Raw genomic sequence first — 24,090 nt, forward strand, 5'->3', positions numbered from 1 at the left:
TACTTACATATAATAAATAAATAAATCTTTAAAAAATAAATAAATAAATAAATAAATAAAAAGAGGAACTGGCAAAGGTGGGGTGAAAGGCAGACTCTCAGGGGCACACTGTTAGTGACAATATAAATTCACATCACTATTATGAAAAAAATGTATGGATATTCCCGTGGAAATAAAAATAAAACTACCATATGACCCAGCACATCTCTCTATGTGTGTGTGTGTGTGTATATGTGTGTATATGTGTGTGTGTGTGTATATATATATATATATATATATATATAACTTCTGCTATATGTCCTATTATACAACTATGTGCTATATGTCCAAAGGACGTATGTACAATGGAGTATGCTGTGCTTCATATGTATTGCAGCAGAGAATAGATTTTTCCATGCTTGTCACTTAATGAGGGTGGCCTTGTTGATGGGAAATTCTTAGCTTGAGCATAGGAGACTCGGTTCTTGGGTCTAGAATCCAAAATAGATCTGTAGCCATTGCTCATCGCTTTCAGAAGACTAAAAAGCAAGTCTCATTGTTGCCGGGCAAACTGTTAATCACACTTTGCCCACATTGGGTTTTCCACTCCATATTTGTTAAAGTCACTTGCTTGAACCACTTAAGAGTTCTGAAGACCACCCTGAGCCATCTTGTAAGAAGGGTTTGGAAAAGGCCATTGCACAGCCGAGTGCTACGAGCCAGCTTTTGTCTAGTACCCAGCACTGTGCCAGTCAGCGGCAGCGCCAGGGATCATGGTTACCTAGGGGCAGCTAACTGGGAGATGGAGCAAGTATCCTTAGTAAGGGGAGCAGTGCTGTCAAGCAGGATTACAATGTTCCATACAATTTGGATGAGGTTAGAAAACACACTTATGTTTCCCTAGGGTTCTCAGTATTTCCAGGACTGTGGCTGAGATGTCTTTCAATTGAATCTAAATAAAATGTGGTTTGAGTTAGCTAGGAAATGAAAACTTGGGAACTTGTTGGGGTATTTTAATAAAAAGGAGAATAATTTCAGAAATGTCACTAATTACATTTTCTGGTCTGCTGCATTATGTACAAAGATATGATCATGTATGAAGATGGCATTTGAAAGCACCATAATAACAATCATGATATATATATCATACCCGGTATCTGCCAGCACTATTATCTTATGTTTACTCTTCATAACAACCCTGCCAGGTGACTTTTACATCCACAAAATAGGAAGAAACAGGTCCAGAGATGTTAAGAACTTCACTCAAAATTCCAGCTGATAGGACTTTGGGAACTATGCTATCAACCAAAGTCCAAGTTTATGCAGAGGTAATAAAGCAAAACAAATAAAGAGACAACACTAGAATCTTTGGACACTAGAGAAGCAGTCCCAATACTTTGGCTAATGACATTTTCTGCTTTTCCTTAGAAAATTAAACTGTACCAATATATTTAAGCAATTTGCTTCACTCTATGGCTTTCCCCCTACTAATGGTGATAATTCAATTACAATTAAGAACCAAGAGCCTGGAGAGATGAGTCAGTGGGCAAAATGTTTGCTGTACAAGCACAGGGCTAGAGTGAACCTCCAGGATCCATTGAGAAATCTGTGGAGGTTCTTGCCTATAACTCCAGCATTTGGGTGGGAGAAGAGACAGACTGACAGGTCCGTGGTTTATCAGACACAGAGAGCTCCCGGCTCAATGAGGGGCCTTGGCTCAAAAACTAAAGTGGAGAGTGATAGAGAAAGATACACAACAGAAAAGCAAATAGGAAACCATCTTGTTTCCCTAACAAAATATATTGTGGAAGATGAATTTCTCTCGTGACTTAAGCTCAGTGTGATTAAGTAAAAAAACAAAACAAAACAAAACAAAAAACTGTACAGACTAGTTCAGAGGTGTTTGTCAACGTTTTGGAGCAAAAATATTTAAGCATATGTCAGCTATCAGTGACGTAAGATGGGGCATGGGTGGAGCAACTGAAATGAGTATCACTCACGGTCTCTGTGTTGAAAGGAGCATAGAAGTCTTACTAGTTGGGTATAAGTTGTATTTTTGTAAATTACACCAATCTCATTTCCTGCTAAAAGTTTTCTTTTAAAGGAAGCTGTATTATATTGCTGCCTGTGCCCTGGACTACTCGCCACCTGACCCTACCTGCCCTTGGGCGTTGGAGGTGAGATGGGGCAGAGTCAATGACACAGACTCCATGAGCAGGTGAGAAAAGGGGCTGCAAGCTCCTTTAATACCCTCCACCCTGCGCCCCATTGGTCCCAAGAAAGCATCTCTTCTAAACAGCAGTTCCTGATTGGCTGGCATTGTCTGCATCAGTAGTCCTTGGTCTCTTCAAGCAGTCTTCAGTTAGGTCCTCCTGCAGGAGCTGCTTTTGCTGCTGCGTGGCCCCCAGCATTTCACTGTTCCTGCTACAATACATCATTTTAAGAAATTGAAAACTTACTTTCCCTTGTTCCTAAGAGTTAGAAGCTAAAGGTGTTTAGATTTCATAATCCATGTTCTTTTGCCAATTAAGTGTGGCAAGAATTATTATAGGCAAATCTATGGAATGTTTCTGTTTCCTATTTCGGAAGTAAAATTCCTGATACTAACTGAAAGGCAGCTCATCATTTGTTTCAATATATCCTAGTTTGTTCATTTAATTTTTCATCACTTTCCTTCTCATTTCATCTACAGTTCTTGGCCTCCCAGCAGCCTTCCCCCTCCCTGAGCCCCATCTATCTGTCTGTCTATCTGTATGTCTCTCTCACTGGAACTCATCCACACATACCCATCAACATACTCACTCATATTCCTTTATGGATATAGATATGTGTTTCCACCCACATCCATGCACACATCCCATCAAACAATTCCCAGCAGCTAAATGCTCACTTCTATCTACACTTTTGTACCTTCACACACACACACACACACACACACACACACACACACACACACACTCATCTGTGCATATGCATGCTCACTGTCATACTTTCATGTATGTAGTCCCATAAATTGTATCCACCCACACACTCACCCACTCACACTTAATTCTATACTCAAACACTCATGTACGAATGACCCTATCTCCCCATGTGTGTACACACAGTTAAGCTCCCCCCTGACAAAACCTTATACATATCATACAAAAACTGGATCCTCCCTGTAAGCCAGGCCCTGTCATTTTGTAAGAGTGTCATGCTTTGGGTACTTGTATCTTTATAAATGCTGCTGCTCCACTGACTAAAATTATCTTTCCTTCCACACTTACCTGACTTCTCTGCATCCTTCAGAAAACAATTCAACGTGTTTTGTCATAAGAAAGAGCACAGTAACAAAACTGTATCTGTCTAAACTGTACTTCAGCAGTGAAGCAAAGTATGACATGTACATAAACTCCTACTTTACGGAACAATGAAAACCAGTAGATTGTTGAACTATACAACGTGGTTGACTCGTCATGAAGTTATGCTCAGTGAAAAAGTCTATGTACTGTCTATGTTCATTTACATAATATTTCGAAATTATAACATTTTCAGAATGAAAGGAAGATTTGTGGTTAGTGGGTGGGGGGGTAGGGATGAGGATATAATGGAAAGAAGGTAGAAAATGCTAAAAATAGGAAGACAGCATCTTTATAGTATTGGAGCCATTTGGTACCTTGTCTGTGGATACTTATACATGCAGCAAAGTTATATAAAGCTAAATTCACACAATCAACTGAAATGAGTATCCTGGATTTTATTCACAACTGTCACTCTAGTCACACATTTTACTTTAGTTTTACAAATAGGAGGAAAGAAATCAAATACACAAGGGATCTCCCAGTTATTTCTTTTGACTATATTGAATCTATAATTACCTTAATAAAAATTACAATTAAAACGTAACTATAATGCCATCATAATACCTAAAAATTAAGGCAAGTTTTAGTATCTGGACAAGAAGATGCATTTTGAAGGACTACGCTATGAGAAAAGGATAACATGAACCGTGGCCAATGGGAACTCCCTCAGTGTATGAGAGCAGTCACTTCTGTCCCACACAGAGGGGAAACTTGGCACACAGCAAACCATATGGCCACAACTGGGATCTGCAAGCATGATGAGAAACAGAGACAGACCATCATTCACCCAGGCTTTAAGCACCAAGCTCTGCCACTGCGTAACTGCCTGTATCGTTGTTCCTGGGGGGACGGTACACAGCAGGAAAACAGCAAGATCCTCCCACCCTTAGGGTGGGCACATCACGTTAACAGCAATCCTCCTCCTCTGTGTGAGCCTTTTCTAGCTTGGGAGAGGACTCAAATATGATCGACTTAAGAACAAAATAATCTCTCACATATTAAAACGGAAAACATTTTTCTCCGAGTATCACAAGCAGCAGTCTCCAATGTTCCTATACATTTTGTACAGCACACTACAGTTTCATCTGTAGTTTCCTCACGTTTATGCAGTGCACTCATCGAGTATGAGTTTGGTAACAGTGATGCCCAAGAATGGCTAATGCCAGGGACGGGGGTCATGTAAGAAGTTACACAGGAAGGCTACACAGGGGGACAGAAAATCGGAAGGTCTCCATTATGCCAGAACTCCACACACAGAATGTATGATTTGACAAAACAGAAATGCATTAGCAGAATCAAATCATATAGTGACTCTTCTTTCTCCACAAGGTCCACACACCTCCTTCCAGTCACTAGAGAAAGCTGCTTGCAGTGTGGACAGCATGGTTGCAGGAAGAAAGGATCTCCATTAAGCACGGCACATGACACACCTGCATTAATAAGAAATGGGCAAAAGCAATGTGGGCAAAAGCAATGTGCGTTTAAGTCAAGTTTCTGAAGATTATACTTAATGATGATTCTCTCTGATGTAAATAAGCAACACAAAACAATTAGCATAGTCAAAGAAGGAAGAGGATAATGTGGATGAGCCAGGAAATCCGTTCCGTCCACGGTTGGCATAAAACAAAATTAAAAGTTGTCAGGCACTGTGGTTGGGCATTCTCACCCACTTAGAGAGTGACACTAGGACTCACTGGGCACTGTTGTGTTATTGTTCATCTGTCATCATAGAGTGAATTTCTTTTTTAAAATTTTTTATTTTTATTAGATATTTTCTTCATTTACATTTCAAATGCTACCCTGAAAGTCCCCTATACCCTCCCCGCACCCTGCTCTTCAACCTACCCACTCCTACTTCCTGGCCCTGGCATTCCCCTATACTGGGGCAAGAATCTCCGCAAGACCAAGGGCCTCTCCTCCCATTGATGGCCAACTAGGCCATCTTCTGCTACATATGCAGCTAGAGACATGAGCTCTGGTGGGTACTGGTTAGTTCATAATGTTGTTCCTCCTATAAGGTTGCAGACCCCTTTAGCTCCTTGAGTGCTTTCTCTAGCTCCTCCATTGGGGGCCCTGTGGTCCATCCAATAGATGAGCATCTACTTCTGTATTTGCCAGGCACTGGCATAGCCTCATAAGAGACAGCTATATCAGGGTCCTGTCAGCAAAATCTTTCTGGCATATGCAATAGTGTCTGGGTTTGGTGGCTGATTATGGGATAGATCCCTGGGTGGGCCAGTCTTTGGATCATCCTTCCTTCTGTCTCAGCTCTGAACTTTGTCTCTGTAACTCCTTCCATGGGTATTTTGTTCTCTATTCTAAGAAGAAACAAAGTGTCCAAACCTTGGTCTTCCTTCTCTTGAGTTTCATGTGTTTTGCAAATTGTATCTTGGGTGTTCTAAGTTTCTGGGATAATATCCACTTATCAGTGAGTGCATATCACGTGTATTCTTTTGTGATTGGGTTACCTCATAGAGTGAATTTCATGACAGCTCATTTCAAGACAAGCAACTGGGGTATCTCACCAAGGCACTGAGTTGTTACTGGTGGAAATGTGTTTTCTTACTGTGCCATGACTTAAAATTCCAGAGCAAAGCATGGACAGAGCTGGCAGAAGAACCCCTTTGCAAAAGGCTGCTGCATTCACAAAGCTGAGTTCCTCTTCTCAAGATGATTTCATTTCTTATTATGTGTTGTAAGTTGCCATAAAATTAATGGCTTAAAAAAAGAAATCACAACTTCATTATGGGAGAGTTCTGTGTCAGAGGTCACCAAGCTGAGATGTTAAAAGATCACATTCCTTTCAAAACCCCTTAGAGAGAATCTGTTTCCTACTCTCTCCAGATTCCAGGGCAACCCACGTATCTTGGCTTGTTCAGTTCTCCCTCTGTCCTTGAAGTCAGCAAGTATTTGTTTAGCTCTTTGCGTGTTTCAAATTCCTTCTTTCTCTGATGCTTAGGGACAGGCAAGATTTCATGTTTGTGACCGGAAAGAGCCCATAACATTGTAATATACAATGATCTGCTTTCTGTATACTATAATAGAGTTAATATTTAAGTGGCATATTCTACATGGGAACTTGTTAACATTGTTGCCATTCCAGCCAAATTAGGATGGCTATAGAGTCGACCGTGGGATGCCCCATTCTATATTCATTTCCTGATTCTGCCCTTATTGCCTTGGCTTGTCCTAGATGTAAAGAGAAATGGTACTGAAAATGATGTGGGTGACAAAGGATACGAAAGGTGATGGGGCTGGGGGGGAGCCAGTTGAAAACACAAACAAAATGGGGCAAATACTTGGCCTTTGCCATCTTCTGTGTAACTGAAAATATATACATAGATCTTCTTTTTCTCCACTACAAGTAAACAAGCAGATGCTCTGACATCCATGGCATTTGATAGGAATTTGACATGGAGTGGCAGGAAGCTTTCAGTATGCTGTAAGCCACAAGATATCTAAGCTATAAGTGATGAGGTTTTAAAATAAAGAGCTCTCACCACATTTCATGCTTTGCTTGGGCTCATGGGACACAGAGAAGGGAGTAAGTTCCTCAGAGAACGCAGGAGATGAAGTCTAGTGGTTTTCACCAGCAAAGGGTATCTTTAAGTTTTCCTGAGAAGGAACAGGATGTATTACAGAGAATTCTGAAGCATCAATGAGTTCTAACCATATCGGCTGTGAAAGAGTTTACATCATTTGGTGACATCAAGCAGAATGACAATAGATTTTGGGTAACACATCTGCATAGGATGGTCATAGGTCCACAGCAATAAAAGCCCACAGTAAGAAACAGCATTTTATAGTGTGGGTGTAAGTAAACTATGAAGTCTCCAGACTCACTGCTCGTCAGTGAGGAAATCAGGAAATAAAGCCTCATTCATTGACCGGCACAGTAGAAATCCAGCGTGTCCGTGGGTCCTGGTCTGCTTGACTTTCTGCCCAAGGACTTGCTTCAGATACAGCTTTGGGTAAAGAGAGCATTATTAACAGTGTTGATGTTTAAAATGAATGGTCTTAATGATAAGTTTAAGAGTTAGCCAGGCTCTGGGAGACTCTGACCTCCTGGGGGTAGAATAGAGCTAAGGCACAATGCTGAGTCTGTTATTAAGTCAGTGGAGGGTATGGCTAGAAAGGTCCCTCAAGGACACAGTGACAGCCATCTGTCTCTTGCCAACTGATGCCAGCCAAGGTTAGTCCTATGGATTGTGTTTGTTCCCACCTGGACACACTAGAGCAGTGACAACACTTCGAATGCTCTCACCCTTGGCTTGGCAGTCTATGCTAAAATCGGAGCACTGATAATGAATGAGTCAAGAGAATTACAACAGTCAACCTCTGTTGGGTATCTCATAGGACGGGACCAGTAAACCATGCATTGATTTGAAATTCTTTTAAAGTTTGAATACTAAAAGCTGAGTATCTTTTTTCCTCATTTTTGGTAGTAATTAACTTTAGCTTCTTGATAGAGTAAAGAGATCTCATTCTAGGTTGAGAAGGAATTGCAGCTCTGTTCTCCCACATTTTCATTTCAATCTAATTTATATTCACTTCTTGACAAAACAACTTGGCAAGCTGGAAACAGAGGAAAAAGTAGACCAAATTCTTCCATCTTCTCCAATGAGAGATTTCCAGATCAAGTCCTGAAAACCCAATGATTGCTTTTATTGTTAGTAGATTATTTGAATCTTTCACTGTCTAGTTCTTTAGAAAGAAAGAAAGAAAGAAACATCTAACATCCCACATATGGAAAGACATTAAGTGGTAAAGCAATATCCATTAGCTTATATAAAATAGCTCGAATAACATGGGTTGATAATTACATATACCAATGACTTCAAAATATTCAGATTATCCCAAGAAACACTTTTTTTTTCTTGCCATTGTTCCCCCTTCTGTTATCCTTATGGGTTTTCTAAATCCAGGGTCCCTTGTCCTTTCTGATTGAGATTTCATGTGGCACCACTGATCCTCCAATAACTTATTCCTCCTTACATCACTGCCACTCCTTTCTCCTTGGCTCTTCCCTCACTCCTTAAACCATTCATTTCCTCTTTAGCCTACTTTCATTTGCAAGATTTTCTATTAAGTTTTCACCCATGAGTATGCTGTGACTTTAGCAGTCATATCTTTCAGGAAAGATAATGCATCTTCAACTGGGTCCTCAGTTTCTGAAGAGTTGGGATTTATAAATCTTTGAAGTAGTTTTCAAATATCCAGTTAAGAAGAAAACTGTGGAAAAGGGTCAGTTTCAAATGAGGTTCACAAGCAATCTTACAGACTCAAAATAGCCCTAGGGGGAAGCCTGGCCTATAAATTAGTGATGTGAACTGGTTGAGAAACTTTGGAAGAATCCAGATTGCCCATCTGACCTATGGCTTTCACAGTGCTTTGACTCATATTGGTTATGGGACAGGAATGTAGGTTCTTCAAGCTATATCTTACATGTCAAGTAAATACAAACAACCATCCATGTGATATCTCAAAATTTAAATGTAGTGGCAATTCATTTTTAGCACTTTGATGACTACAAAGAAGGTATACATATAGGGCACAATTGGCCTCTGGCCCCAATACTTGGGATAAAATCATCTGGAATATGAAAAAACACAGTATGTGAACCGCTGGTTAGTTTTTGGCTATTATTGTTATTGTCAAGTTGACACAAGCTACAGTTATCTGGGAAAAGGAAACCTCAATTTGAAAAACTCCTCTATCAGATTGTCCTGTGAAACATTTTCTTGATTGACAAATTGACATGGAAGGGTCCAGCTCAGAGTGAGAGGCGCCACCCCTGGACATGGAGGTCGTGGGTTGTATAAGAAAACAAGCTGAGCAAGCCATGGGGAGGAAGCCCAAAGCAGCTTTTTCTCCGAATGTCTGTTTCAGTTCCTGCCTCCAGCTTCCTGCCTCCAGCTTCCTGCCTTTACTTCCCTTGATGATGATAGACTGTAACTTGTAAGCCAAGTAACATCTTTCCTCTCCAAGGGCTTTGGGTGGGTTTTTTATCACAACAAGATAAAGCAGACGGGGACAGGGATTCTCCTGCGAACAGTCCTCGTTCTCCTGAATCCTCCCACTCCATCCTTTTCTTCATCATGTGTTGTATTTCTTCTGCACATTACAGGGCTCTTGCATAGTCATACTGGTGGTTGGCTTAGTTACTTCTCTACCTCGCCACATATCAGTGTGACAGTTCTGTGGCCATACCTGTGTGGCATTTGTGATTTTACATCCTGTGATTTGGATACTCAATATAGAGTGAAAAGTGCAGGTTGGATCTAATCCTAGCTTACATAGGGTGATATTATGAGTCTTAACAACGTAAGTGCCCATGTGGAAGGCTCTACTTAGAAGCATAGAATGTCCATTGCACTCCTTTCCCAGTGCTTTCCTAACACCACAGACTCTTGTGTCCACACAAGGCAGTTAGAATGAATGAAAGTAAAAGAACTTTGGGGTTCAGTATCTTTCTTAGTGAAGAAAAAATGAGGAAGGGGATTTTTTTTAATTAGCAATTAAGATCCAGATCAGAAATGCTCACAGTCCCGCAAAGCCACACCTCTAGCTACATTTTTTTTTAAAATAGCATCACTATCTTTGTCTCTAATACCAATCTTGGAATTTTTCAAGCCATACAGGCTCCAGGTCCCAGCTGTTCTCATAGGACCTTCTGTCAGTTTACCTCAGATTTACTGAGGACCACAAACACCCGTTTCCCTAGTTCTTTCTAGAAGAGTGTGAGCCACCCAGCTTCCATCAGCTGTTCTGGTAATCATTGGTCTCTGAGTGGGATGGGCTGATATCTCTCCATAGTATGAGAGACAGACTGGATTATCAGTAGAGAAAGAGAGGCATACAAAACTCAACAACCTATAACCTGGCTTAAGATGACAAGTTTCTCCTCATGATTTAATTCAATTATTAACAAGTACAGTAGTGACATTTTATAGCTCATAATACCATTTTGTTAAAGACACAAAACCACATTTTCAGTGGAATTTTTATGGTTGAGGCAAGCACCTGAATCTCTGTCATGTTAGGAAAGAGTTCCTTCGAATTTGTACTTTGCAGCCGTAAAAATAATGTGTCGCTCAAATCGAACAGATTTTTAAAAATTACTTATTCTGAATCTGTCTGCATCCATCAGGAAATAAACTATATATGTTATTTGAACAAAAGGAATTTAAGGTACTGTTGATTAGGAACAAAGCTGTTACTTATGAAACTAGCAGTAAAAATGAACAGCATAAGAGAGATTACAGCTCCACTTCCAAGACTGGAAGGTGAGGGCGTGATGGCACACGCCTTTAATCCCAACACTCGGGAGGCAGAGGCAGATGGATTTCTGAGTTCAAGGCCAGCCTGGTCTACAAAGTGAGTTCCAGGACAGCCAGAGCTATACAGAGAAACCCTGTCTCAAAAAACCAAAAACCAAAAAAGAAAATAAAAATAAAAATAAAAAGACTGAAAGGTGATAGGGGACATCCTGAATTACAGCTTAGACATGCAGAAGAGGGACCTGGAGAGATAAGAATCAGATCTTCCAGGAGGAAGTTCCTACTGATGGCAGATGCTGTTCATAGGGAGAGCTGTAGTCTTCCCCAGTGTTTTATACAATAAAACAGTCATTTATACAGTAAGAATTTATTTTGTGCTATAGCGATGACCATAATTAAATCATTTGAAAACCCTTAATTACTATTAGATTTTCATGAATAAAACTCTAAAATATATAGATAGACATTTGTCTCATGTGAATAAAGTCTAAGAAAGGTACTCAGGTTCATGTAATGGGGTTTACACTTAACTGAGACTCAAGTTCACTCAAGCTGGCTCACATCAAGTGTTACTTGGATATAAACTATTCCAAGATGACTCCTAGGGTTCCAGACGTTATATGTATGTTCTAAGCATCAGTGTCTATAAATGTAGCACTTGTCAAGTGAGGGCAAGTCTGGGTTACATACTAAGACCTTGTCTCAAAGAAAAAAAACTTTCTCAAGTCCCATCAATATGTTCACTAACTACAAAGGAACTCATAGACTTTTAGCTGAAAAATCTGCCCAGCTGAAAGTTAGGACTGCATTAACCGGGGGAGTTGAGCAGAATGGCTTTTGGTAAGTAACCCCCACCACACTCTGGGAGGGATAGTACCTGCTACAAGCCTCCCTATAAGTGACTATATTTGTTTCTCTGGTAAGGAAGACCAGAGCATACATTAGGAAACTGTACTCACACAAGATGCGTAGAGAGAATGGAGGTTGCCAAACAGCATAAAAGACAGAACAATCAATCAAACCTTCTTGGCCTTTGGATGGGCCCATTCAGGATAAGCCTCAACTTCTTATATTTTTGTCCCATTTGGAGAATTTGGGTTCTGTACTTATAGAAAGTGGCCATCTCGTGTGTTTATTATATTTATTTTAAAGGATTAAAGTAGTTTTAAAAGACTTGGTCACACATTTGATTGCATCCGACGGCCTTCCTTTTAAAGAACACAGAGTAAAGCAAAAAAAAAAAAAAGGGCTCTGGAATCTCACAACTCTTATGTTCAAATTTGTGTTTCCTTCTCCCTTCTCATGAACCCTAAAGGGAATGGAAAGGGGCATGATCCTGATAAAATAGGAGCCCTCCAAGGCATTCCTGAAATGTTCAATGTGCAAATATGGTTAAAATGCCTGGGCTAAAGCTGGCTGGCTGGCTTCTCAAATTGCTTCTCTTTATGTACGAGCAATGTTTTACGATGTGTCTGGGTGACAGACTGATTTCTTTACGTGAATTAAATATATGTATTGAGTGTTTCTAGTATTTTTGCTTTCATAACCAACTTACAGTGTAAACAACCAATAATCCTTACCCTGGCACGTTGCCTTGCTGTGGTCAGTATATGAGGTGACACTGTGTATTAAGGAATGGAGTGTCATAGACTTCTTGAGTATTGTGCACTGAAGAGCCTGGGTGAGATAACTGTGCATCTTTCTTGTGACTGAGCTGCTCAGGCATTGCTGTTTTTGTTTGTTTGGTTTTCGAGACAGGGTTTCTCTGTCAGCAGCAGAGACATAATACACCGCTCCTCGTCTTCCCCAGAGATCAGTGTCTAGGCACCTCCTCATTTGCTTTTCACTTGCTATGAGAAATGCCTGCAGGAGAGGGACAAAGTTGATGATTAGAATGGGAACCTTAAGAGGCTTCATTGTGCTTGCTACAGAGGCAGTCTTCAGAGTGAAGGTGCATTCTCATGCAGTTAAGACAGTGGAGAACAGCTGCCAGTGAAACACCAGTTGGCCTCACTGAATAGTGTCATGATCATCTTGTGTCTGGCCTAGTTGGCCATCAATGGGAGGAGAGGCCCTTAGCCTTGTGAAGATCATATGCCCCAGTACAGGGGAATGCCAGGGCCAGGAAGTGGGAGTGGGTAGGTTGGGGAGCAGGGTAGTGGGGGGACGATATAGGGGGCTTTGGGGATAGCATTTGAAATGTAAATGAAGAAAATATCTAACTAAAAAAAAGACAACTAAATCAGTCACTTTCTCACACACCTCTACCCCACACCCTGCCCATCTTTCGCTGGCTGGATAAGTGATCCTGAAGAGGCTGGTAGGTTCAGAGAAAGGATGCGCCACACTCCAACCAGAAGAAACGTCTAGCAAACCATATTTACTGCAAAATAAAATGACCCTGTCTCATACAGAACATCCTTGTCTTCGGGAGAGCTCCTCTCCCGGTTCTGTTTTTTCCATCTGCGATCCTCCTCCCATCTCCCTCTTCGAGCATAGAGATTGGAGAGAATTTAGGCGCCTGCCCAAGAGGCATATGAATAGTACATTAAAATGGGGATGGAAACTAAAGGAGAGGAGCTCCGAGGAATTCAGGTGGAATGGATAATGGAAAGAGCTGTACCCTGGAGCCAGCGGGAACTGGAATTGAACCCCCTGTTCTGTCATTTAGAAATTGTCTTGGGCCAACCAACTTGTCTTTTCTGAGTCGCGGTTGGTGTATAAAATTGAGTAATGATATCTGCCTCATCACTGTCTCAGAATTAACTGAACCATAGACATGAAAACTAGAGCACAGTTGGGCCCATGGTTGCCATTCACTAAATATTAGTCTCTTATGTCATGAGAAGGGTGGGGTTAGAGGAGGTGTTGGTGAAGGTCATAGGGCTTTCTCAGTATCACACTGAGGACTGGGCTCTGTATGTGTGTGTGCATGTGTGTATGTGTGTGTGTGCATGTGTGCTTGTGTGTATGTGTGTGTGCATGTGTGTATGTGTGTGTGTGCATGTGTGCNTGTGTGCATGTGTGTATGTGTGTGTGTGCATGTGTGCTTGTGTGTATGTGTGTGTGCATGTGTGTATGTGTGTGTGTGCATGTGTGCTTGTGTGTGCGTGCGCGTGTGTGCATGCATGTATATAGGGAAGAAGAGGGATAGAAAAACAAAGAGAGACAGAGACAGATGGAGAAGCAGTTTAAGGCAAGGGAGCCTGTTTTATTATATTGAATTTTCTAATCTCTTTCACTACTTTCAGTATCTATAACTTCCTGGTTTCAGGGGAAAAGGATAACTAGGTCAGAATAACATTGGCTCTCAGTATCTTTTACTCAACGCTGATAAGTGTGCTTTGTGTATTCCCTAACCCCCTTATCCTGTGCTCTGCGTGCTCAGAGCCCACTATCTTTTCTAATGATACTGAGAAAGCGATCCGTTTCTCTGAGCTTCATTTTGTCTGCAGGCCACTGTGTTTGAGCCAACACATTCTTTGGTTGCCACGTGTTAGCATCACTGCCTCAGGAGCTGTCAGGATGAAGAATCACTTCCTCCTCTGTGCCAGACCTGAGTTGATCTCCAAACTACAAAGGTTCAGGCTTTTCTTGGCACCAGAAATACAGACACTGGGCTCAGATCTCACAGTTCTTTTTGTCCCTTATAAACCTTATACCTGGGGTTTACATATTAGCACTCTAAGCTCATATGTTTGCTGATGTATGCTGAACCTCAGGTCTGGTGCAGAGCCTGCAACCTAAATGGATGCTTTCGGGCTCCAGCCCTGACCCAGTGACCCAGAAAATGAACAAGGATCCAAGATTTCTGATAGAATTAGCTTGTCAACCCACAATAAAATTCACTCATGATTTCTCCCAAGATGAAAACACCTTATGCTTCTGCCCATAGTGAGGTCTCATTATCCTATTAGCTTTTTCTTCTAGTTTGTTTCAGAAAACCAGGGACCATATTTTTTCTTTCTTTCTTTCCCAAAACTGGTTGGCAAAATATACATCAAGCAATGCCTGAAGCCGGGCATGGTGGCACAAGCCTTTAATCCCAGCACTCAGGAGGCAGAGGCAGGCAGATTTCTGAGTTCGAGCCCAGCCTGGTCTACAAAGTGAGTTCCAGAACAGCCAGGGCTATGAAGAGAAACCCTGTCTCAAAAAAAAAAAAAAAAAAAAAGAGCAATGCCTGAGCAGCACAGTCACAAGAAAGATACACAGTTATCTCATCCAGGCTCTTCAGTGCATGATACTCAAGAAGTCTATGACACTCCATTCCTTAATACACAGTGTCACCTCAAATACTTAACACATTTCAACAAAATGTGTTTCACCTTTAAATAATGTTTAAAAAAAACAACTTTTGTTTGTTTTTAAACATCCCGAGAAACCCGATGTTTTCACAATTACCAAAGGAGTCTACGTCACTGAAGAGTTAAGAATCCCTGAAGGAGGTGTTTGTGCGATCGTGAAGGTTTTCTACCGGGTCTGTTGATCTCTTTAATTTTTGTTTGTAGTTTTGTATTTCTCTTCGTCTTTCTCTTCTTTGGACATTCCACTTCCTGAACTCAGACTGTTAGTTTGTGTCATCCATGTCAATGGGATGTCATCTTCAGCCTTCTTTTTGAATAATTCTGCTCTGTTAATTTCAGTACACTGCAATTTGTAAATGAACTATTCCCATTTGTGTTGATGTTTCGTGAGTATCTCTAATGCACGGGTAGTTACTAAGCTAGCCAAACAGACTACATGGCCAATTTAAAAAAAAAATGCTGTCTTTTAACAGTTTATGATCTAAGGGATGTGTGTGTGTCTGTGTGTGTCTGTGTGTGTCTGTGTGTAGTAACGTCTTGATTTATATCTCCTGTTCCTTACAGATCTTGGAGACATCTAAGGCTTAATGGGGACTTTCCCACATTTCGGACTGCTGCCCTCCAATGACGCTCTGAGTCACTGATCCAAGTATTGGCAACATGTGGAAGCCCAGGGCAAGTCAGTGTCACTAGCCTCCAAGTCTAAGCAGTAGCCGAGAACCAGTGTGATCTGAAACTCCAGCAAGTACTAGAGAAAGCCTCCTGTGTTCATGGAAAGAGGAAATGAAAGGATTTCCAGCCAATCACAAGGAACTATCCACCGCTCCAAAGAGCCCACCTTCGTTATCCAGCAGGCTACCCTGCCGAGTGACCTCCATTCAACCCTTCTGCAGGAAACACAGTGTGGCGGTCTAACCAAAAACATAAAGGCTAACACTCAGAAAAGGAGACCGGGAACAGTGATTCTATCAAAACGCTCAAGTCGAATTATGTCAGAAACCCAGCCTAGACCCCCTGTGATCCCATCCCGCAGGCCAGGGTTCCGGATATGCTATATTTGTGGCCGAGAATTTGGGTCCCAGTCACTTGCCATTCATGAGCCCCAGTGCTTGGAGAAGTGGCGCATTGAGAACAGCAAACTACCCAAGCACCTGAGGAGGCCAGAACCCTCCAAACCGCAGCCCATCAGTGGCACTGACTCCTACAACCTTCAGGCAGCCAATGAGGAAGCATTTGAGAGTGCCCAGGCTCAGCTGCTGCCCTGTGAAAACTGCGGCCGCACATTCTTGCCAGACCGTCTCCTGGTTCACCAGAGAAGCTGCAAGCCAAAGGGTGAGAATCCTGGACCACCAAGCATGGGTAGTTCTAATATTCCTACTGGTCTCAAGAAAGCTTCTAGCGGCATCCCAGCCCGACCAAGGACTCTCATCTGTTACATTTGTGGTAGGGAATTTGGCACGCTGTCCCTTCCTATCCATGAGCCCAAATGCTTGGAAAAGTGGAAAATTGAGAATGACCAACTCCCTAGAGAGCTGCGTCGGCCACTGCCCCAGAAGCCTCAACCCCTTCCAACTGGACAGTCCAGCCAAGAGGGGGCGAGTCAAGCCGCACTTGTGCCTTGCCCGAATTGTGGCCGGACTTTTGCTGTGGACCGCCTACCTGTACACCAGAGAAGTTGTAAGTCTCAACCAAAAACTTCAAATTCGAACATAGAAAGGAAAGGCGGTTCAAATCCACCCACTAATTCCAAGCAACAGAGGAACATGGAATCACCCAATGGGGACAAGGTAACTGGTGTCATGTAAGATGAAGTAGGTGGACTGGGGACACACTACATCTTCAAAAGGATGAGAGAACTATTCCTAGAGTCAGCCACCTCAGCCCCAACGATGGTTTCTACCAAAGCCTTACTTGTGTCTCAAAGCAGCCTGTCCAAGTGGATCTCCTTTTGGACTCCAGGGGCTGCGTGTGTGTCTATTTTTGCAAAGTAGACCTAACAGAATCCTTGTCTGGCTTGTTCATAATCCTCTTCAGTCCTACAGCCTAAAAGAAATGGACTGTTTTCTCTGATCCCTCGTCCCAGTAATCCCTGGGAGAGACTGTTACTTAAAATGAGTCATTAATGCTGTGTCTACATTACAGAGATATGATTCCCAACCCAACAGCCAATGTTTATTGCTGGTTTATTTTAGTCATCTACCTTAGGAATTCGGTTTTGGCAATATTGGGTTATGCTGAGTTTATCTTACTAAAATAGAATCTGTGTCAAAAACCCCGAATGACTTTAGCAGTAATTAAACACTGGAATGCTTGCTAAGTCTGTGTGCTTTGCAGATGCAGTGCAATTTTGTTGAAGGCATACATGATTATAAGTGTGTGTGTGGGGTGGGGTGGGGGGTAACCCTTTCGTGGATGCTGAAGCAACTACATATGTATGCATGGTTCTGGGAAGTCCTCAGCCCTGTGTTGTTCTGTACCCATTATGGAGACCATTCACAAGATGGTGTCCCCCAACCTCAGTCATTCTAAACAATGAGCCCAGGTATCATCAGCCTATAAAGTTAAAGCTATTAGCCTTTTACTTCGGGGTCTCACCATTAGGAGGATTGGGTGGGGATAGTTATGAAGGTGGCCAATGGATATCCTGCCCTAAAATCAGGACATTGATTGCCCTGTCACATCCTATATGTCAACTGTAAGAAATAGGAGGTGGTCTTTCCTCATGGCTGTTTGAATTCCAGGCATGCTCAAACCCCCTACTCATGACCTCCTGACAACAGTCTTTAGCCAGATACTGCTTAAAAATTGAGGAGTTTAAGGAAACAAAGGTAATTTGGACCCTTATTAAACTGGAGCGATAAGGGCACATCTTTTATTATGATCTAATTTCTCTTGCTTTTACTTTTTATTACTCTGAGAACTGTCTAGTCCGTGTTCCTAGTTTCCATGACTAAAAATTATGGACTTATTAGTTTTGAAGATCCCATGACAGCCATCCTAGAGCAGACAAGTCAGACCAACATGCGGAACAGTTTTTCCAGTGAATATTGAAGACAAACAAAACAAAATAAATAAAAATGGCTAGATTCTTTGCCCTATGGAAAACCAAATGCTTAAGTGAGGCATGGGTTCTGAGCTGGTCTCAGAAGCCTGATCTGGTTTTCCCATCCTCTGCTTGTTGCTTTTCTTCCAAGAAGTTTGGGGTCTGGAAACAGAGAGTAAAAGGATTTGTGTCTTAGGGCCACCAATCAGTGACCATCCCAGCATTCGAACGCACAGCCCCATTTCTTGGTCGCATGCCTTTACTTTAAACATTCTCATTACAGATCTAGAGCTAGCGAGGAGTACGATCAGGACTCTTGTGCTTATTGTTGGAACACATACTTTGTGCTCCAAGACTGAAGCCAACCAGCTAGGCATGGCATGTTCTCTCAGTCACAACTGCCGAAAGAGACCGACTGACTTGGCCTGTGGTGTCACAAAAAAGCCACCTCCCTCTTCCACCCACCCAGTTGTCTGGAGGAGAAGGTGTCAGCAGGGGTGGTATCTACATGATGCCTGTGTGACTGTGAGCCTCTAGGGAGGTCCCTAGAAGACTGGATGTTGCCAGTGTGCACCCAAACCCTCAAAGGCATTGCCTGCCATGTGTCAGTAGCAAAGTGACACCCACCATTGTTACCTGTTTCCTGACATATTTGGGAACCATACAAGTCCCAGTGAATACACTGACAGGTCATATCCAAATTTAAATCAAGCTTGGGTGAATTAAAATGGAGCAAGTTTTAGGTTTCCCTAAAGCATAAGATATTTTGGAAGTGATGGATGTTATGTGTACCCTCGGACATTGCTTTTAAGGTCTATTCAGAACGCCTTTCCTGACGAGTTCACTTTGCTTTCTGGATCCCGTCTGTTGGAATTTTAGCTCCCTCACACCACTTGCCACTTCATACAACGATTCATCTGTTTTTCATAAAGAGCGCTGACCTATACATCATTAGATTCTGGAGTTGAATCTGCCTGTGACAGCTGACTTTTGGCTGACTGAAGTGCATTGCGTTTTACAATCTGGATGCCTGCTTCATCTCTTTCTCCTGTCAATTAGAGCAGTTTTACTTTGGAGTTCTTGATCTGATCTTGGATTAACATCAGCTATTCTTGCCTGATATTCTTAAGGAGCTCAACCCAAATTCCAGAGAGGAAAAAAATATGTCCACAATAACAGGGACGATTGGGGAAACAGTGTGCTCTCTCTCTCACTGGGTGACAGTGAGGTTTGATGGCCAGCTACATTGCTGCTGAGGATGGTCCTACAATTGAAGGTTCTCTTATGATGCAGTCAATCAAAGAAAACAAAAATAAATGCCTGTGAGATCTAAGTGGGCACCTCACTTTATCCTTATATGAACTCAAACTCTGCTGCTATGTATAATCTGAAATACAGAGCCAGATCCACTCTGTGTGATCTTTTGTGAAGTGCTCTAGCAGTGTTTAAGGGGAATAAAAACCTTAATGTGGAATTATGCAAAAGTCTGTTGTCCTAGGGGCACCATTGTCTGGTCCTATGTCGTTGTGATCAGGATTGTGACATTCTCTTCCTGTGAAAGAAGAAAGGCTTGGGTGAGCTACACCTAGTTAAAAATGTCATATGACATTTTGATGGACGGTGTGGAAAAATACAGATTATTGTTTTCAACTTTACTATTGTGTTAGGTTAATAGAACACTCGTTTTGCAAGTATTTCTCCATGGTATCTTCTGAAGAATATGATAGAACCCATTATTATTCCTTATCTTAAAACAAAAAATAAATGTTAACAAGTTGGTTCTTTTTTTTTTGTTTGTTTTTTGGAAGCTGATTGTTACCGTCTTTAGCTTGAGACCTCTTCCAGTTACTTGCAGCACAGGATGATAGTTGAACACGTAATTATAAACCCAAATTCACTCTTTGCCTAATGACCTTCTCTAAGTAAGGCTAGGGATCGACTGTCTTAGGATTCTGTTGGTAACATATGAAGTGTTTATACAAATCCTGCCTTACGTTGTGAAGCTGAAATTATTTTTTATTAAAGGATGCTATCTTTTGTACAGAAGACTGTCTCTCTGGACTTGACTCTGAGTACTTTTGGCATCTCCGGGGTTCAGGTTGCGGCTGAACACATCACTAGCATCTGGTGCTGCCATCTGCTGCTCTTTCTTTTTAATGCCTTCTACATTGTCAAATATGGAACTGCCTTTTTCAAAAAAAAAATTATTCTTTATTCTTTTTAATTATGTGTATGTGGAAAGGTGTGTGGCTATGTGTAGGCATGTGTACCTGATTGAAGGTGCCCTAGGAGAACAAAAGTGTCCAAACGCCCTGCAGCTGAATTTCCAGGTGGTTGCAAGCTATCTTATCTGGGTGCCGGGAACTGAACTTAGGTCCTTGAGTGCTGTTAACTGCTGAGCAACTTCTGCAGCCCCTACACCTCTTTTCTTTTCTTTTTTATGTATGAATGTTTTTCTCTAATGTATGTGTGTGCAGTGCATGCATGTCCGGTGTCCTCAGAGGTCAAAAGAGAATACTAAATTCCTGCGAACTGGAGTGATGGATGGTTGTGAGCCACCATGCAGATACTGGGAATTGAACCTCAGTCCTCTGCAAGAACAACAAATGCTCTTAACCACTGAGCCATCTCTCCAGCTCCTCCAGCTCCACCCCTTTATTTTAACATCCAAAATCTAAGAAGATTCCTGTAGAGTACAATCATGAACTCCAGTTATTCGGGGCTATAGTTATATTAGATTATATTAGATTATAGTTATATTAGATTATATTAGATTATAGTTATATTAGATTATATTAGATTATAGTTATATTAGCTAGAGGTGCTGTTTCCGGGGGTGAATCTCATTTCTTGAAGGCAAAATATCTAATGGGACTGTCTCAACAAGAAAGGTAGAGCAGATATGGACCCCATTTTCATATTTGTGCATGGATTTCTGTTAAATAGAAAGAACACGGAGTCTAGGGACATGAAGGGAAATTATGAACTTTTTATTGAGTATCTTTATGTATTCATCCATTCTACTATGAAAAATGCCTGAGACAGGGTAATTTATGAAGAATGAAGATTTGAGTCTCACATTCTGGAGACAAGGCAGCACAAGGTCAAAGTACCAGCAGCACTGCTGTCTGGAGGAATGTTCTATGTCCAAGATGGGGGCTAGATGCTGTTCTGGCTAATGCTTGTTTTCACAACAGGAGAAGCATTAGCTTCAAGCTTGATCCCATTGATAAAGGTGTTAATTTTATTCACAAAGGTCACTGCCCACATCCTGAGCCTCAATATGTGTTCCACTGAGGATTAAGATTCAGCATGACTTTAGAAGGAACAACATCACTCAGCATTGTTTTAACCATCAGCACTTTGTGCGTGTAATCTGCTCTAAATTTTCTCTAATTGTCTGGTAGGAAGTTTGAGGTTAAGAAAGAGTTGCCTAGAGTTAGGTAGCAGGTTCTAAAGTGGTGCTAGGGCTAGTTCTAAATCTAAATGAGCATATCAAGTGTCCGAGAAGGCATGTTAGAACCTCAGGAGTAATTAATGTACCTGTGTTTGCAATTCCCAGCATGGAAAGGTGGGATTATTGTTACCCTGGGAAGCCTAATCATTAGGCAATACAAAGAGGAAACAAGTTAGCAGACTTACAAGAATTCATCATTGGGAGTTGGCCTAAACACAAATATATACTTATAACAAAACAACAAACAAATGAACAAACAAACAAACAAAAACTATAGACCCAGCTCTTAGTCTTAGGAGGAAATGATAGCAAAAGTAAAAAAATTATCAGATAGTATTAAATTTTGATAGCCCAGTGTGTTGTGATGGGAGGCAACATTGAGAACCTTGGTGAGAGAAAACCTCAAGGGAGATTCTTCATCTAAGACCCATGGCCTGTGAAAGCCTTTAAGGAGCAGGTTGGAATGAAGGTATGGCTATAGGGGGAGACTGTGGTCTGACCTTACAGTGGAGCTAAAGAGCCCACATGTGGCTGGCACCTCATGGGGGATGATTTTGCACTAGAAGCAGCTGTAGGGGTGGCACTTCGGCAGTGGTGATATCTCAAGCTGCCCTCCACAGATCAGTACACCAGTTGCTTAGCTGTACCATGAATCCAGTGATCGGTGGCAGACTTGGAGATGAAGTGGGGTAAGGAAGACCAAGGAGGACTCCCATATTTTAGTGGGAACACCAGGTTTCATCGTGCTGCTTTCTAAGAGGGAAAGGGATGCCACTGGGAATGGTTTCATTCCAGAAATTAAAATGTTACCAGGATATTTAAGTAATCTGAGCTGAGATGTATGAGTTTGGGACTAAGAAGAGAGGACACGGCTGGGATGTCCATTTGTTGGTTATTAGTAATTATCGAAATCTGAACAAGTGCAGGATTACAAAACCAGACTAGGGGCTAGACTGGCTCAGCAGTTGAGTACTTACTATTCTTGAGCAGGAACAGAATTCAGAGTCTAAGATTCACATGGTAGCTTAACAACCATCTCTAATTCCAATTCCAGGGGATCTGAGGCCCCTCTGTTGACCTCTTGGGCACCAAGTACACACAGATATAGGTGCAAACAAAACTACAATGCAAATAAAATAAATCTTAAAAATGAAAAAGAAAGACTGAAGCTGACCCCTGAAGGGGTTGAAGAATGAATATCCAAAAATATGATTGACTAGAAGGGCCTGGTGAGAGAGAGAGAGAGAGAGAGAGAGAGAGAGAGAGAGAGAGAGAGATCGAGTGAGAGAGAGCAAGCTCTGGAAGGTGGTAGCTGTGAAATTATCAGCACAAGAAGAACAGCAGTAGGCATGCTCAGAGAGGAAGTAGAGCCAGAACTGAAAATAACTTTTCTTTTGGACATGTAGATTTACCTATGAATGTTGGAAGGAACACACGCATTTGGTTGGAGCATGTGGGTATGTTTTGAGAAATTTCGCTCTCCAGTGTAAGAGAAAATAAGTGAATAACTTAGAAGTAGGGGTTTCTTTAAACAATAGAAGCATTGAGACTACATTGAATGACTAAAATAATTCAGTGGAGAGGAAGAGCGAATTGAGGTGTCCAGAAGAGGTAAGACCCCAGAAGAGAAGCAGGCACCAGGACTTAGGATCGCCGGTGCACAGAAAGAGCTAATTGTAGGATGTGTGCTTCTTTATTTCAGGAGGATGCTGAATGCAGAAAAAACAAAACAAAACAAAACTAAAACAAAACAAGTGTATCCACTAGCAGTGGGAAGATGGAGGGGCTGCAATCTGTTTATATTTCTTAAATTCACTATCAGGCACGTCTACCATGCTATTCAGCTCATGAGAATGAGGAGGAAGGCTAACTCTGAGAGTGTTCTTAGTGTTTGTTCCCTTTGTGCCCTCTGTTAAACTGAGTTCCTGAAGTCAAGACTAAGGAAGGTTCTTAGAACTGCTTGCCTCTATTCTCCATAAATCCAAGAGTGACATGGGACTCCTTTTGGAGATGATAGATCACACAATAAGTGGCCTGTGGTTCTCACACTTAGTCATCTTCAGTGGCCCTAGCTCAACTGCTCCTCAGTGCTGATGTCATGAAAGCCAACCTTACCTCATAAAGTGCCTTTTGATGATGCTGCCAGCTGGGCTACTTAATGACCAACTCCACATGACACTTGATCATCTTTCCTTGGGGCCAACCATGCCGGAATATCAGGGCAGCATCCTAAGATCCTGTGGCTCTCAGGTGTAAAAGAACAACAATAAGGTAACAATCCTGGCTCTTTTGTTTTTTAACAGTATTGGCTCTAAAAGCCAAGCCAGGTGAACCTGTGGACAGATATGGAATGTGTGAAGTGTGTGTACTGGGAAGAGCTTTAGAGTTTTAACAGAAAATTTACTATATATGTTCTTTATAAAAAAAAATTTAAAGGATAACACCTATACAAATGGTAGTAACATGCAACTTAAACGTAGAAGGTCTGCCTCAGATTGCATCAGAAGTAGCAAGACTCTGATACAAGCTGATATTCCTTCATGGATTTGCACCAGAATACCTATATTTTGCTTGCTGCTTCTTTAGACAGATAAATGTTAATTATGTGTTACTCCTGTGAGAGCATAGGACCAGATGCTTATACACCAAATATTATTCAGTCATAAACTCAATAAAACTATAG

General features: G+C 41.6%; 1 protein-coding gene across 2 annotated transcripts in view; it reads left to right on the forward strand.

The window, feature by feature from the left end:
• Positions 1-24,090, forward strand: part of LOC110284751 (zinc finger protein 474) — a 48,746-nt gene that overhangs the window by 6,855 nt on the left and 17,801 nt on the right. For both annotated transcript variants that reach the window (XM_021150625.1, XM_021150626.1), the window contains exon 2: positions 15,472-16,694. In XM_021150625.1, the coding sequence (XP_021006284.1) occupies positions 15,678-16,694 (1,017 nt within the window). In that variant the 5' untranslated portion in view covers positions 15,472-15,677. The remainder of the gene's footprint in view (positions 1-15,471; positions 16,695-24,090) is intronic.

Source organism: Mus caroli, chromosome 18, assembly GCF_900094665.2.
Source record: "Mus caroli chromosome 18, CAROLI_EIJ_v1.1, whole genome shotgun sequence".
Lineage (NCBI taxonomy): Eukaryota > Metazoa > Chordata > Mammalia > Rodentia > Muridae > Mus > Mus caroli.